The 17,750-nt window shown below is 39.9% G+C and overlaps 1 protein-coding gene across 1 annotated transcript in view; it reads left to right on the top strand.

The window, feature by feature from the left end:
* DIPK2B (divergent protein kinase domain 2B) overlaps positions 1-17,214 on the top strand; it is a 39,100-nt gene extending 21,886 nt beyond the window's left edge. The window contains exons 3-5 of the mRNA XM_014053639.2: positions 13,106-13,279; positions 15,131-15,419; positions 16,309-17,214. Coding sequence (XP_013909114.2) covers positions 13,106-13,279; positions 15,131-15,419; positions 16,309-16,649 — 804 coding nt within the window. The 3' untranslated portion in view covers positions 16,650-17,214. The remainder of the gene's footprint in view (positions 1-13,105; positions 13,280-15,130; positions 15,420-16,308) is intronic.
* Positions 17,215-17,750: the final 536 nt, after the last annotated feature.

The following is a 17,750-nucleotide window of genomic DNA, read 5'->3' on the forward strand; positions in this document are numbered from 1 at the left end:
CCCTTCTGTACATTCACTTCAAAAGTTGCTTAATTCAGGAGAACAGACCCTCTTCTTTTCCTAGTCCTTGGCTTTCACTTTTTCACTTTTTGCTCAAATGTTCAGGGTATGTGTGTACATATGTGTTTCCAGTAAATATTTAACTTTCCAAAAAAGTGAAAAGCAGATATAGCTTTAAAAGTTCCTTTTATTGCACTTAAATACTTTGTAAATACATTTTCCTTATTGATTTGTTACATCTAGACTGAATTTATTGCCAGTGGGTATTGGATTAGGCTTTTGCTTTTAAATTGAGATTCACAAGATGTACAAGTATCTCAGGCTCTTTAAAGATTTGGGCTTTTAAGAAGCTGTGTGACTGGTTGCTTAACCACAGTATACTGAATAAGGCCCCCACCCTCATTGGTTGGATAGCAGAAGCATTGATTTTAGATGGCTTTGGAATGCATGTGGCCTTCAGTTCCGCTTTTGATGATTCCAGAGTATCACTGCAATGAGACAGACCTTCTGTGAAAACATACTCAGTGTTGCCTGCAAAATAATGAAACCTTTAGGAAAAAATGACTATACAACTAGTTTTGTCTCTTTACCCAGCCCCCAACCCTATTTTAACATGTCAGCTGTACAGCATGATTTCCACCCACCGCCTCTCTTTCCATGGATTTCTCTGTAATCATCACAAGATGGAAGCATAGGGCATTTTCAAAATTAAAAAAAAACAAAAAAACCAAAACCAAAATGAAGTTCAGTCGGGAAACACAAGAGTTTCTCTTATAAACTATTAATTTCTCTAGCACTAGGATTCCGTTGTTTTAAACCATGGACTACCAGCAGCTTTTGAAAACAAAACAAAATAAAGTCCTCATAAACATTTTATTAGTCTTTTTGTTTTCTGGTAAGTTTCATGTTAGCAATTTGTGCCAACTATCTCTTCACATCCTTCTGTCCCTCTTTAGTTTGGAAGTGAAGAAATATTTTGGGAAATATTAAGAAGGCAGAATATTGTATTTCTCTGGATGAGAAAAGGAGAAACAGGTTTTTAAAGACAAAAATCAGGTCCCTGCCCCCAGCTGATATTTTGTGCCCATTAAGACTGGGCCAGCCTATCTACAAAACAAAAGACCTCAGCTCCAGGGTGTTGAGATTAAGATATCACCCTCCAGGACATAATAGGATTCTCTAGCTCACTACATGGCACAACCAAGTCCCTTCATTTCATCACCCAGCAAGGTTCAACCAAACTCAATTCAGATGAACATGACTCCACATGGGAATCTGCAACCAATAGGATACATGCCCTTGCCACAGGAACAGGAAGCTCAAGGTCAAAGCCCAAGAGAGGGTATAAATAACACTCACTCTCCACTCCATACGTTCAGCTGCACTGGGACCATGTGCTTGATGGTTCTGCTCCAATAAATCATCCTTCCAAGCAGCTTCCATGTTTCCAGTGTTTTTTTTCTCCACTTGGAACTGAACCCAGGTGGACATTTCTTCCGACAGAAGAAACCCTATTTCTGCAGACTGGCTTCTTTCATACAAAGTTCTCTCAGAATCCAAAGGTTTTCATATTCAATAGTGTCCCCTCCATTGGATTATTTCAATAATTTGCTGCCAAGTTGTGGTCATAGATAGCTTTTCATCGTGATATTCTGCCCTAATCTGATCCTTTCATTCTTCAAATGATACACCCACCATCACTGCAACTGAGTCCATCCACTCAGCATTAGAACTTTCTCCAGAGAGCTAGGATTGATTTCAATGATTTATTGGATTTTTTTTCTTGGCTGTCCATCTTCATCAACTCCAAAATTCAAAAGTATCAATACTTGTTCTGCTGGAGCACTTGTTAGAAGCTAAATTCTTATACAGGCACAACAGCAAGACCCATAGTCCTCCTTTCCAAGCTTAATTAGAAGAAAATCAGATAGAATCTTTTTTTTATATGCCCCATTGTTTGATTTGTCAGTAGGTAAATGGATATATTGAGCTAGAAGTGCTATAATATCACTAAAGCTTTATTTTCTTCTTTGCTACTATTATTGTACAGAATTTGCATATTTCAATTAAAATTTTAATACCAGAAAATGAAAGTGTCACATTAAAATTACAGTTAATTTCTGGCCAATGAAATGTAATTTTTTCCAAAAAAATGTATTTGTTATTCAGTTCTTGTCAGCCTCTGCTTTGCTGTTGCGTCGACTGCCATGAAACGGGGAGGGAGGGCATGGTATTTGGGAGGGGTTACTAATTGTGCTGGAGGAAGGTTCTGGAGCTCAGCTGCCTGTCGGACTACGCATGCGTAGGAGATTCCCGCCAGGACTAATGGCAGCGACATTCCATCTTCGTGATGCCTTTTGAAGTTATCTCACACCTGACACTTGGGAGAATTATGATTGGACTGTAACTGTGATGCCAAGGGGTGGGGAATGGACTATTCTATATATCAATCGCTTTCGCGCCTAAATAATCAGACTTCGCTTCGCTATGCCTTTAATCATTTATAATTAGTAAAAGTACATTTGATTTCTATTCATGGAGTCTCGTGGTCTTCTTTCCTAATTACCTAATGGAGAGGTTCTGATAGTAAGCGAAGTCTCACTCACAGCCCACCAGGAGATTTCAACCTTCCGTGGGGGGTGTACTTACAAGAAGGAACGAGAAAGATGTCTTTGCGAGCAAGTGATGAAGAAGAGATTGAAAGGGAAACTGCAGACCCATCATTACCTGGGAGAATGGCTGGCCTAGGAATAGCGGACCCTGCGATTCCCCCTCGATGGTCCCTAAGTGTGGGGCAAAAAGAGGACCGCGAAAGTTGGGATGCTGGAGTTACTAGGAGAAAACAAAGGGCAAAGCCAGCCGACTTGGAAGAAACCTTGCCCGAACGGAAACCCCAAGAGAGAGACCAAACGGAAGACTTTGAACAAAAGTACTCTATGCAAAAATTCAGGGAGGGTGAAGAGGCCGAGGGAGGATGGGAGCAAACAAACCCAGAAACAGCTTCTCCCCCCCCAGCCAGGGTGGCTGCCAGAGTAGGGCCCCCCCCCCCAGAAGACGCAGAATGGCAAAAGTCCCTCCCTTACCTGTAAAATATGACGGGAATTCCAAGAAGCTGGGTCTCTTTGTTATACAAATTTGGAACTATATGGAAATTTATGGGCCCGATTTAGAAACAGATGAAATGAAAGTGCGAATGGTGTTACTTGCTTTGGAGGAAGAGGCGGCCGAATGGATGATCAGCTTGCACCAAAGCAATTCCCCCCTCCTGAGGAATTTTGATGCTTTTATGACTGCATTTAAAAGACGATTTGATGACCCTCTAATTGAGAAACGGGGAAAGATGAAATTTATGGCCTTCAAGCAGGGAGATAGACCGGTGGCTCAATATATTCAGGAGTTTCAACAGCTTTCTTGTTATATGAGAGGCTGGTCTCAGGATGCCCTTTTGGACCTGTTTGCATTAGGATTAAATGAGGACATTTACCAACAATGTGTTAACAGACACCTTCCCAAGCGAGTTACAGCTTGGTATGAAAATGCAGCAGACGTTGAGCTCGATTTGATTAGACTTCAACGTGTGAGAGATGAGAAAGCAGGAAGATCACACACCCCCAGCTCAAAAGCCCCCTTTCCGAATCAGGAGTGAGGGAAAGGGAAGCTCCACCGGCAAGGACAAGCCGCTCACATGCTTCCGTTGCGGGAGGGGAGGCCACCGCGCCACAGATTGCCACATTAAACTTCCTACAACCGCCCCGCCCCCTGCCAAGAGGGAAGGGAAGACGAGCAGGGCCCCAGAGAAAAAGAAGAAAGAGGCTGCTTTCGCTGCTGATAACACCCCCCAGCGCTTCAGACAGGAGGTGGAGGAAGAAGCGGACGTCACCCCCAGCTCCTCTGATGACTCCGATGATGACGCCTCACCTCGCTGGGTGAGTTCAAATAAAGGCCCCATGTTGATCCCAATAGAATTAAGGGTACCACCCGATGGGGTGTCAGAACAGCTTCCTGCCCTCCTTGACTCGGGCTGTTCGAGATGTATGATCAATCCTGCAATGGTGGAAAAACTGGGCTTGAAATTAAGGACTTTGAAAACCCCTATTGTGTTTTGCCAAATCGATGGATCCATTGCAGGGGGTGGCCCAGCCCATTTCTATACTGAACCTCTAGAGATGAAAATGGGCACCCATGTAGAATTGATCTCTTTTATTGTGGCTCCTGGAATGGACAGACCCCTTATTTTGGGCCTCCCCTGGCTTCGTAAATGGAACCCTCGCATTAATTGGAGGGAGGGGTAGCTGCGCATTCACACCAGCACAGCTCCAGACGGGGAGGACGATACCCCAGAGCCTGGTGGCTCCAGCCCCGCATTGGCCGCCAGGGGCCAGGAGAGAATTGAGGGGGAAGAAAAGATTCCAAAAGAGTATTTTGAAAGGAGTTTTTAGTGAAAAATCTTCAGATAAGCTTCCGCCCCACAGACCTACTGATTGCTCCATCGATATTTTGCCGGGGGTTAAGCTTCCAAAGCCCCAAATATATTCAATGTCCTCTAGGGAAATGGAGGAAATGAGAAAATTCATTGATAAAAACTTGGAAAGAGGTTTCATCGAGCCAGCACGTCCCAAGGTAGCTGCACCCGTATTGTTCAGAGAAAAGAAAGATGGCTCCCTGAGATTATATGTTAATTTCAAAAACCTGAACGGTATCTCAGCTCAAAACCTTTACCCGTTACCGTTGATGAAGGACATGCTGGCCCAATTGGGAAAGGGCCGCATTTTCACTAAATTGGACCTCAGAGAAGCATACTATAGAGTCCGCATAAAAGAGGGGGATGAGTGGAAGACGGCTTTCAACTGCCCCCTCGTTGTTTCCAGTTCCGGGTGATGCCCTTTGGCCTGCAGGGGGCGCCTGCAGTCTTCATGCAATTAATTAATGAGATTTTGCATGACCATCTTTACAAAGGCGTTATCGTATATTTGGATGATATCCTTATTTACACTCAAACTTATGACGAACACGTCACGTTGGTCCGCACTGTCCTGAAAAAGCTCAGGGCCGCTGAACTGTATGCCAAGTTGTCCAAGTGTGAATTTCACCAGGAGAAGATTGACTACCTGGGGTATCGTATCTCCCCCGCTGGCATTGAGATGGACCGCGCTAAGGTGAAGGTGGTCACTGAGTGGGAGGCGCCCCGTACACGCAGACAATTACAGAAATTTTTGGGTTTTGCCAATTTCTATCGTCAGATCATCCCTTCTTTTGCCAAAATTGCACTTCCCATCACTAACTTGTTGAAGTCCAAAGGTGGGCCTAAACCTAAGCCTAGCAAGCCGCTGGATTGGACCATGGAGTGTCAGGCTGCTTTTGAGAAGTTGAAACGGCTCTTTGCAGCGGAACCAGTTCTGAAGCATCCGGACATGGACAAGCCTTTCGTCGTTCAAGCTGATGCCAGCAACGTGGCAGTTGGGGCCGTCTTGCTTCAGGCCAACGACCAAGGTAATTTGCAACCATGCGCTTACACCTCCTGTAAGCTCACGGACACAGAAAGGAATTGGGCAATCTGGGAGAAAGAAGCATTTGCAGTGCGTTGGGCTTTGGCCACGTGGCGCCACTTTCTAGAGGGCGCTAAGCACCCGTTTGAGGTGTGGACTGACCATAAAAACTTAGAGGCTTTGAGGACTCCACGACGCCTCTCCCCTAAGCAGATGCGCTGGGCTCAGCATTTCAATCGTTTCAATTTCACACTCAAGTACATCCCGGGAGGGAAGAATTTCATGGCTGATGCTTTGTCCAGGCTCCCTCAGTACAACTGCTCTAAGCTGAGTATTGTTCAACCCGTAGTTCCCGCATCCAGCCTTGCTGCTCCAGTTGTCACTCGGCAGCAGGCGCGCTCGAAAGTAGAAGTGCCTCAAGATTTCCTTTCTGACCTCAAACGGGCCCTTCCCCAGGATGACTGGTTCCAGCAGCATCAGGGTGAATGCACAATGAGGGACGATTTACCGTGGATTGGGGCTAAACTTTACGTCCCTGCCTCTCTTCGTCTTGTTGTTCTCCAATGGGCTCACGATTCCAAGTTGGCGGGTCACTTTGGATTTGTGAAGACGCTGCATTTGGTGAAGAGGCAGTTTTGGTGGCCCTCTTTGAAAAAAGACATTGAACTTTATGTTGCCAGTTGTCCGGTCTGTGCAGCCGCTAAACGGCCACCAGGGAAACCACAAGGCCTACTCCAATCTGTAGCCCGCCCTGTCGCCCCTTGGAAGGAAATTTCTATGGACTTTATTGTCGAACTTCCCGAGAGCCAGGGGCACACCGTCATATGGGTGGTTACTGACTTATTTTCAAAACAAGTTCATTTTATTCCGTGCCACAAGATTCCTTCTGCGAAGGCACTTGCTAAGCTCTTCATTTCTCATGTTTACCGTTTGCATGGGGTGCCTGATCGCATCATTTCCGATAGAGGTGTCCAGTTCACTTCTGTTTTCTGGAAGGAATTTCTTAAGCGCATTGGCTCTGCCCAGGGTCTAAGCTCCGCCCACCACCCTCAGACTAATGGTGCTTGCAACAGGACTAATTCTGTTCTGGAACAATATTTACGTTGTTTCATCAATTATCAGCAAGATGATTGGGTGGACTTGTTGCCGCACGCTGAAGTGGCCTATAATAATTCTGTCCATAGCAGCACTGGGTTCACTCCTTTTCGTGTTGTGTTTGGTCAAGACTTTGTTCCTATTCCTGAAATTCCCCTTGAGCAGCAACAAGTTTCTTCCGTTTCTGAATGGAGTGAGCGATTGAGCCATGTTTGGCCTTTGGCACTTAGTACTTTGGATGCTGCGCATCGCGCTCATAAGAAGCAGGCTGATAAGAAGCGTGCACAACCTTACCAGTACAAAGTGGGTGACCAGGTTTATTTGTCCACGAAGTTCCTCCAAACTACACAAAAGTCTAAGAAATTGGGGCCTAAGTATGTGGGCCCATTTCCCATCATCAAGGTCATCAATCCTGTTTTGGTTCGTTTGCAGCTACCCAAACATCTCAACCGTGTTTATCCAGTTTTCCACGTTAACCTCATTAAACCAGTTCGTGTCTCCTCTTTGCGTCCGCCTGTGGACCCACCACCTGCCCCCCTGTTGATTGATGGTGAACGGCATTTTGAGGTTCGTGAAATATTGGACTCTCGACGGCGGCGGAATCGGATACAGTACCTAGTGGCTTGGAAGCATTTTCCTCCATCTCATACCGAATGGGTGGACAAGTCCCATGTCCGTGCTCCCTGACTGCTTCGACAGTTTTATTCTGCTTATCCTGACAAGCCTTGACTTTTTCTCCCCTCCCCCCTCTCTTTTTCTCTTCTGTTTTTGTTGTTCGTCTGTTTGTTTGTGTTTTGTCGTTTTCCAGGCCTGAACGCCTTTTTCCGGAGGACGGCCGGATGTCAGCCTCTGCTTTGCTGTTGCTTCGACTGCCATGAAATGGGGAGGGAGGGCATGGTATTTGGGAGGGGTTACTAATTGTGCTGGAGGAAGGTTCTGGAGCTCAGCTGCCTGTCGGACTACACATGCGTAGGAGATTCCCGCCAGGACTAACGGCACCGACATTCCATCTTCGTGATGCCTTTTGAAGTTATCTCACACCTGACACTTGGGAGAATTATGATTGGACTGTAACTGTGATGCCAAGGGGTGGGGAATGGGCTATTCTATATATCAATCGCTTTCGCGCCTAAATAATCAGACTTCGCTTCGCTATGCCTTTAATCATTTATAATTAGTAAAAGTACACTTGATTTCTATTCATGGAGTCTCGTGGTCTTCTTTCCTAATTACCTAATGGAGAGGTTCTGACAGTTCTTATGATTGAGAACAAGAACAATGTTTATTTCATACTTTTCCATTGTCAAAGTGGTTTACAGTATTGCCCTTCAAATATACTTTGTAGATGTCTATTCAAATATAAATTCCACTAAGTGCAATTGAATTTTCTCCTAAGAATAGAATAGAATAATAGATTTGGAAGGAACCTTGGAGATCTTTTAGTTCAACCCCCTGCAGGAAACCCTATGCTACTTCAGACAAATGGTTATCCAATTTCTTCTTAAAAACTTCCATTGTTGGAGCATTTACAACATCTGGAGGCAAATTGTTCCACTGATTAATTGTTCTAACTGTCAGGAAATTTCTCCTTAGTTCTAAATTGCTTCTCTCCTTGATTAGTTTCCACCCATTGCTTCTTGTCTTACCCCTAGGTGCTTTGGAGAATAGATTGACTCCAACTTCTTTGTGGCAGCCTCTGAAATATCAGAACACTGCTATTATGTCACCCCTAATCCTTCTTTTCATAAGACTAGACATATCCAGTTCCTGCAACTGTTCTTTATATGTTTTAGCCTCCAGTCCCCTAATCATCTTTGTTGCTCTTCTCTGCACTCTTTCTAGAGTCTCAACATTTTTTTTACATTGTGGCTACCAAAACTGGATGCAGTATTCCAAGTGTGGCCTTAGGCATTATAAATGCCAAGGCATTATTAAGTGGTATTAACACTTCACATGATCTTGATTCTATCCCTCTGTTTATGAAGCTTAGAACTGTATTGGCTTTTTTGGCAGCTGCAGCACACTGCTGGCTCATATTTAAGTGATTGTCCACTAGGACTCCAAGATCCGTCTCACAGTCAGCACTATTGAGCAAGGTACCACATAAACTGTACCTGTGCATTTTGTTTTTCTTGTCTAAATGTAGAACCTTACTTTTTTCACCATTGAATTTCATTTTGTTAGATAGTGCCAAATGTTCAAGTCTGTCAAGATCCTTCTGTATCTTAAGCTTATCTTCCGGAGTGTTGACTATTCGTGCTAGTTTGGTGTCATCTGCAAATTTGATGAGTTCCCCATCTATCCCCTCGTACAAATCATTGATGATGATGTTGAAAAGTACTGGGCCTAAACCAGAGCCCTGGGGTACCCCACTGCATACCTCCCTCCATGTAGATGCAGTTCCATTGAGGACTACTTGTTGAGTGTGGTTGGTCAGCCAGTTACGAATCCATGTGCTGGTGATGCTGTCTAACCCACATTTTTCTATTTTATCAAGTAGTAGGTTATGGTCTACTTTGTCAAAGGTACTTTGTTTGTTCTGCCAAACTCTATCCAGAATCTGAGTTGTGAATAAGACCATATCTCAGGGCTTTTGAGCATTGCAGAAACTTTCCAATACTCAGTAAGAAATAAACCTGAATCCCTATGAAGCAGCTGATCATGTTAAGACTAGGCAACCCTGCTTTAGATTCAGGGCACAATAAAATGTAACATCTCAGTCAGATTGAGTCTTACTGTCTCATAGATATCTTTATAAGTCCAACAATGGAGATGTGGAATCCCTAACCATTGCTTATAATTGTGGTGATTGAAGGTATATGTATTTAAACCAATAGCAGTTTCTATATTTTATGCTCCATATTAGAAATTACTAGGGCTTGAACTGATAGTCCTGGGATTGTAGATAGCTTCCAATGAAATGTCTGGGAATATTTTGTTTCCCTGGATCTGGAATGACGGTTTCTACTCAAGCCACCCATTGTCTATGTAGAGAGGAAAGTATTTAAAAGTCCATAAGTTTCTTTATTTCTGTATTTGTTGATTGCCTCTTTGCCTTGGTTCTTGGCTTGTTTCAGGACCCACTTCCTAATTTTTATCCTATAGGTTTTTATTTAGGTATTAGCTACAATGGATAAGTTTGAAATTAATTTAATGTAGATTTAAATTTTTGAGGCAATGAGAAGAATAATGTAGAAAGATGTGGTGGACACACAAATCGAGCCTATAGATGTTTCATTGCTTAAAGGAGATTAAAAGACAATTATTAAACCAAGCAATGATTTGGGTATTATTTTTTTACTGGATTTATAAAAGAAATATGTTAACATCTTGAAGGACTTCATGACAAGTGAAAGGAAAAAGAGCAAGTTTTGATTACTGCATGTACAAAAGAGGCCTGATAAAGATTTGAAAGATTTTGGGGTTACAAAAAGATGATCAGAAAACAGGTCCTGGGACTTGGTTTGAAGGAGTTAAAAATTAAGAACATTAAAACTTTAGAGAATGATTTCATTGTTGGCTTATTCAATCACAGTTAAAATAGAAAATTAGATTTTTTTAACATTGGATTTTTGTTGATAAAAGAAAAAATGACAGGACTTTTTGATTTTGTTCTTTTGTTAAGCGATGAATTATGGGGTGAAGGGAGTACATGCTGTATTAAGAAATTGTGATATTAAAATTGTTTTTACTTGTTGGGATGAAGGGAGAAGTTACTTTTTTTTACTTTTTATATTCCTTTTTAATATTTCTATATTTTTTCTAGTTTGCATTAATTTTCTACTTGTAACTCTTAATAAAATTATTGGAAAAAAGCACTGTTGCCTTTGCTTTACCTAATAATCAATCATCTTTACCAACAAGTTAAGCAACAGTGAAGAGGGGCATTTTTGAGCATGAACTCCCACTTCTGAATCAAATCAGTTGAACTTTTCCAATAACTGCTTCTTCTCTTATGTGGTTTTGGATATATAGGAGACTTAACTCAAATTATTGGGCTGGAGTAATTGTTTTATATAGAGCAGAGAATTATGGCATTGTTTTAATGTATTTGAATGAAAATGATAGACTGTGAAATAAAGTTGTTCACATCATGTGGATGATCCTACCTGATCCAACTACTACTTCAGCAGCTGCCACAATAATTACTTTGTGTGTCACAGTGGAAATCTTTACTGAAAATTACAAATGGTCCAAGCTGAAAACCTTGTCTGCTAACCTTGCCTGCTCATGAGATTTGTGCTTATATGCATCTCTTGACAAAACTGTCACTAGCAGAAAAATGTTACTCCCCAACCATGCCATCCAGGCTGCTTTCATTTCAGTTTGCAGTAGCTGACATTTCCCCTTGGACTATTTTTTAAATTGTATGTATTTGAAATTAGCAAATATTGTCATACAGAGCAAAAGGTTTAATGCTAACAAAATATAGGTGCCAAGTATACTATATAAAGTATTGTAACAACAATTAGTCTCATTCGGGATTCAATCAACCTGTTTTAGAGATGTGTATGTAACCTCTACCTATGTGGTCTCATGGAGCCGTGTTGAAATAAAAAGCTGCAAAGATTTTATTTGTTATAACAGTATAAAAACAATTTAGTAAACATAGGGTCAAGTATAGAAAGATGGTCTAATTTAATCCTAAATAGGTAAATCAGATTTCTTCTTCAGTCAAGGAAGATTATGCTGATCTTGTTTTGAATTTATACTTAACCAATTCAAATGCCTGTCCATTTTTTCAAGATACTGATTACAGAACTTCAATTATCACTTCATAGCAACTCAGTTGTAGGCGGGCAACAGAATAGCAGCAGCAACTGGGAAGTAAAATGTGCAGTTTAGAATCAGAGTTTGACAGTTAATATAGCAAATAAAAATAATCAGAAATATAGAAATTGCCTCTTCATTCCTTTATACAGTAATTTAGCTAACACAATACATCAGTGCAATTTATCATATTCATTGTGGTAGCAGTCCATAATTGTTATAGATCTTTTATTATTACGCTATCACCTTCCTAGCAACAACTTTTTTCCATTTAAGTTTCTCTGACTGATGACTGCCCTTCTGTGGCTGAACCAAACATTTCATGAGGGCACTTCTGCCAATCTGAAAATGTAATCAATTATTACTTGTTTCTTATATCAAACTATATACAAACTATGCAGGCAAAACTTCCTTTTTGGTGCCCTGTGTCAGTCTTGGCTGACACAGGCAAGTCTATCATGGCATAGGCAAGTCTATCAACTTCAGAAGTGGTTTACTGTTGCCTTGAATCTCTCCCTCACTGAAGAGAATCATTAACTGGTAAATGACTTGATATATTCTACTGTAGGTTTGATCACTGTCATCTACCACTACCTGCCCCACCTCAAATAGACCAACAATAGCCAAAAACCTACATCTATCTTTCTGACCCATCACCTTTGGTGATCTTAGAAAATGATGTGTGAGATCTATTTAATAGACAAACGTTCAGAAAAGCACCAGGGCCAGACAGAGTAACTCCTTTCTATCTGAAACCCTGAGCTTCCATCTTCACCTGCATCTTTAATAAATCCTTAGAGATGTGTTATATTCTTCTTGCTTCAAATTCTCTATTATCATTCCGGTTCCCAAGAAACCCTTCATCAAGTAACTAAATGACTTTAGATTAGTTGCTCTGACATCTGTAGCTATGAAAACCTTTGAGAAGTTAGTGCTGGCCCACATGAAAATCATCATGGATCCTCTGTTATACCCCTCACAGTTTGTCTACCAAGCAAATAGATCAGCAGATGATGCTGTCAACATGGCACTGCACTACACCTTGCAACTTCTTGAATCTTCCGGGATCTATGCAAAAGTCCTTTTTGTAGACTCTTCTAAAGTTTTGGGGTTGGGTTGCTATCTGGTTTTCTTCCTAGTAAATGTTATACCTGTTTCTCATACTCATGCTTGTTTATATAGACAAGTTAGTATGATTGCTCTTTTTATTATAATCAATAGCAAAACACAAGCACTATTCTAGAAGTATATTTTCAGTGATTTATAGGCAACCCATTTAACTATGCTAGTGGGATTGAAAATTGTCATTAAGCAAAGAAGTCATAAGTCAAAAAATCACTTGACCACACCATTTATTGATGGCAGTTTTAGCAGTCCTGGTTGCTGTCTTTAAATGAGTACCCCACATGATCACAACTTCTGACTTCCTGTTGGCTTCCCTATTACCTTGGCCTGTGGGAAGCTGACAAAGGAGGTTGCAAATCACCATTGCCTGGTCACAGGGTTGTGCAATGGTCATAAAAATGAGGTCAAATCATAATTACCATTTGTTCAGCACCATCATAAATTTGAATGATCATCGAGTGAGTGGTTGTTAAAAGAGGACAATCTATATTGAATTATTAAATTACTCATTTTGAGAATCTATTCCAGAATATTCAAAAGGGAAATTAATAACAGGCAGTCTTATTTTATCTAAGTTTTTGTGATAAAAGCAAAGAAAAGACTATGCTTCTCAACTTTTTTTTAAATAGGGCCTTCGTACACCAATGCTTCGCTGTCCATCACAAAGATTGTTGGATCGAATAGTGCGGCGATATGCTGAGGTTCCAGATGCTGGTAGTGTCTACATGGACCATTTTACAGACCGGGATAAACTGCGTCTCCTCTACATGTTGTCTATTAACACTCATCCCATTATTTTACAGGTATAATGTCATCTGATTTCATGTATTATAACTCATCTTTTGAGTTATGAGAAAAGTTATGAATTGGTTTGATAATCCTTGTACTGGATCCAGAATTTTTTTCTAGGGCATGCGATTCTATTCTGTTTGTGGTACTTTAGTTAAAAATGTCTACTCATTTGCATGATTAAACCTCATCCACTTTGACTCTTGCAAAGTTCAGACCTCCCCAGGTTTGAGTGCTTAAGATACCAGATTTACAATTTTTGATATAGAGCAAGTATGGCCAATTACTGGAGGCAATCAGAGCTGTAGTTCAGCAACTTTAGGGTCCCAAAGTGAGGACACCTGTGATAAATCTTGTCTATGCTCTGAGAGTTAAACAGACACAAACATTGTTTTTAATCTAATGGATGGATTTGTGCTTAAAGCTGCTCTAGCTAATGTACAAGTCATATTCTACAGCAGGATCTGAGACTGCATACCATTCTTGAATGGAGAACCGTAACTGCATCAAAGGTTATAGATGACATATCCGCAATGGCCAGAATGTTCCAGAATTACATAATGTAATACTGTCGGATTTTAGCTATCTTGACATCAACTAGGAATCAAGTGGGATATGCCACAGATTCTTGCCAGGCCTTACAAACAACTTCATCTTTCAAAAGGTAGAAAAAGAAATTAGAGGATCGACTATATTGGACTTGATACTTAATAATAGGGGGAAAGTGGTTGAAGAAACGGAAATGTTAGGAATTTGTGGAGAGAGTGACCATTTCACCCTATAGTGGGCAGGAAGAACTGAAGGCAGCCGGATTAGTACTCTAAACATCCCGAAAGTTGACTTTAAAAAGCTAAGGAGAAAAGTAGGAAGAATTCCATGGATAAAAATCCTGAAAGGAAAAATAAGTAAAGAAATAATTAAGATACACCCAAACTATACGAGAGAGAGAGAGAGAGAGAGAGAGAGAGGGAGGGAGGGAGGGAGGGAGGGAGGGAGGGAGAGGGAGAGGGAGAGGGAGAGGGAGAGGGAGAGAGAGAACTGATGAAACCACCATGGTTGCATCAAGATCTGTCTGATAAACTGAAAAAGAAAAAGGACACATTTTAAAAATGCAAAGAGCAGAACATCAGGAAATAGTCCAAGTCTTCAAGGGTGAGTTCAGGAATGAGAAACCTGAAATCATGTAACATATCAAATGTTTTTCTAGGAGCATCCTCCTTTTGGTATTATAACAAATAATTATAATTTAGAATAATTTAAGTGAAATTTAGTACTACACTATAGTTTGTATGGAATCTAACTATTGACACTGACTTGTAATAATTATTTGATTAATGATTTAACATTAATGGTTTTAACATATCTAAATATGTTAATATTTTGAGCAATATTTTTTTTCAAATCCATATTTCTTTGGTAATTAATGTACTGCATAATTTTATTCACTTAATAAATAAGTGAATAAATAATATTTTATTCACAAATTGAACTTATTTTAAATCTGCACTGTCTTTTAGTTTGCTTGATTTTCTCATGAGGTTGTAACCACTTAGAAATGACTTAGACAACATATAGAAAAGATGGACTCTGAAAAAAAATAACTACTAAATTGCAGCTTTTCTCTTTCAGCGCTGGAAAATAGTGATCATTTGGAGTTTTACCACTCAGCTATGGTAGCCCTAATAAAATTATAGCAAGGAATAACCAGTATATTTCTTGATTTCACTAGAGTTAGTCATCTTTAAATAGAGGGGCAATGGAGTGGAAGTGCATGATATCAGGAGTCCATTAGCATGGGGAAAGCTAGTAAACTAATTCCATGTCATCATAGATACACTTCATATTTCCCTTTTTTTTTTGGGCAGATTTTCCCTGGAGCAGAAGGATGGCCCTTTCCAAAATATTTGGGATCCTGTGGCCGACTAATAGTAACAGCCAGTACTAGACCTCTGAAGGAATTTTATGGCTCATCTTCTGATGTGACAGCAGATTTAGCTCTTCAGCTCCTCACTATTATTGATTTCCTGATGAATAATGATCTGAACTATTTCTTCTATTTTACTCATGTTGATGCTGACACCTTTGGTGTTTTCAACAATGGACAGCTCTTTATCCAGGATGCCAGCATGCTAGGAGTCATTGACAAACAAGAAGGTATTCAGATGCAAATTTGAATGATATGTCACAACAAGTTAGGAGGCACTGTGGAGAGGGATGAAAATGACTGAGATAGGCAAGAATCGTTATGTAAGCAAAGGAGGTGTAAACATTTTAAAACCTTGAGAAACAAGATAATACTCAGAAATGAAGCAGGCAGACCTCCCTGATTCATTGAAGTATAAGAAGTGGTGGCAGGGCGAGGGGAGTGTATAGGGCAATCAGACATTTTTATAGCCAATCTTGACAAAGGTAGTTCTAATTTTCCTTTAGAACCAGTTTCCTGATCTGGTCAATCTAGTAGAGCTGACAGGTGAGCTGAAAATACATTCAATTCACTTTTCCTTCAGCTTAACTCATATAATGATAGGCCAATTAACTAACTACATGGGCAGAAAACAGTGTCAAAATGAGCATGTGACAGATTATAAATATTTCTGATGAAGCCAGACTGAAGAACTGATTGTCAAACTAAATGGAATTGTATATTATCTTTAATAAAGTTTTCTTTCAACGATGCTTCAAAAATTAATGATAAAAGACAAATAATTAAATTTGTCATTTGTTAAATAAATATATGAATGAGAAAACTGAAGCAATATCAAAGTCAACACTACATATGTTTTTTGCCAAATAGCTTAAAAACTTTTGAGTGTTTTTAGATTTTTGTATTGCTTTATTTATTTGTTGCTGGCTTTTATTTTAATGTCATATTGTACTGCATTACGTTTTTACTCTTTGTTTCTGATTTATTTCAATTTTATTCAACACACTTTTGTTACGACGTTACTGTTATTTTTATATTTTAAATTTCTCGGTGCTTTACCCACAGAAAATTGATTATTGACTTATGTTTTAAGCAGATTTTTTTCATTCTTTTTAATAGGCAGAGACTTGATGAATAGACAACAGAAATACAAGGATATATTTAGCTGCCTAGCTGTGGATTGTGAGCCTGTGCTCCCTTCTTGTAGTTCCATCAAGGGAAGCCAGAACCTCATCATGATATGCGAGAAACTTTTGCCCAATCTCTTAAAACAAAAATTCCAATCACCTCTGCAGGAGAAGATTAACAGCGCTTTAAGTATCTGTGCAGACAGCTTTCTTTCTGACCAAGAGATCATCACAGCAACTCAACTGCTAGTAGACATTTTGAAACCTCTGCAGATTTGCGATTCCCGCTTTGTTTACCGATATCCTGACTGCAAATATAGCACAAAACTCTAATTGAATATTTTCTTGGAAACTTTGGCCTATAAACTACATGCTTCTTCTGCTGTGGAACCAGCAAATTCTTGAGAACATTGGCACTAGGATTTATATGGGTGTTTGGCAACTGGCTCACATTTACAACAGTGGTAATGTCCCAGGGTCACTTGCAGCCTTCTCAGTCAGCTTCCAACAAGCTATGGGAAAGCTGTCAGGGAAGATTGTAAGTTATGGTCATGTAATGTCTCACTTAACAATCACACCCATCACTGAACAATGGATTTTCCAGTTCCAATTGTGGTGGTAATCCAAGAGCTACCTTGAATTTGAAATAATATATTTGAAATAGTTTTTTTTACCAAAGGGGGTGAAGAGCATAAGAGGAATTTTAGGTAATTTATCTAGATGTCCTTGAGTTCTTCCATTATTAAACATTTCCAGGGTTCTTCTTACTCTTTTCTTCATTTTTAAAATATTAGATAATGGACATATTATTTATCTGTTAACATATGAAATCTACAATGTAATCCCAAGTTCTGATAAGAAATATTTTCTTTCAATCATAAAATGTATTGAAATGAAATTTCTGAGTCCTGTTCTTCTGGAAGATAGGAAAGAGACAGTGCACAAATGGAAACATAAGTATGGAGGAGAGAAAGAGAGAGAGAATGTTATCATGGTCCCAGATGAGAGTTACAAATAAAACATATTAAAAATAAAATAAAATGAAATAAAAACAGGATAAGAATGTTGCAATTGGTGGTAGATTCATCTGTGGATCAATGAATATGTCTAATTTTACAAGGAGTATAACAGAATTTGGCTGTATTCAAGAAAACTAAATCATACTAATTGGATAACAATTACAGAAAAAAAGCTCAGGATTTCCCGGATGTTTTATCAGGTAAGGAATTGCAAAATGGGTCCTAGGATCCTTACAGAGGGTTCAATACTGTATAACAAGACACGAGATACAGTTTCAATATCCCCATTGTCTGCAGAGGCACAACTGTAGCTCATAGGGAATTTCCTTATATCAGTCCTACAAGAATGGGAAAAGCATTGATACATGCTAAAAGTAGTACTCTTTGGAAGTCAAAGATAGTTACATAATGTAAA

Source organism: Thamnophis sirtalis, unplaced genomic scaffold (genome assembly GCF_051295495.1).
Source record: "Thamnophis sirtalis isolate CommonGarterSnake01/CBP01778 unplaced genomic scaffold, rThaSir2_p1.2 scaffold_8, whole genome shotgun sequence".
Taxonomy (NCBI): Eukaryota; Metazoa; Chordata; class Lepidosauria; order Squamata; family Natricidae; genus Thamnophis; species Thamnophis sirtalis.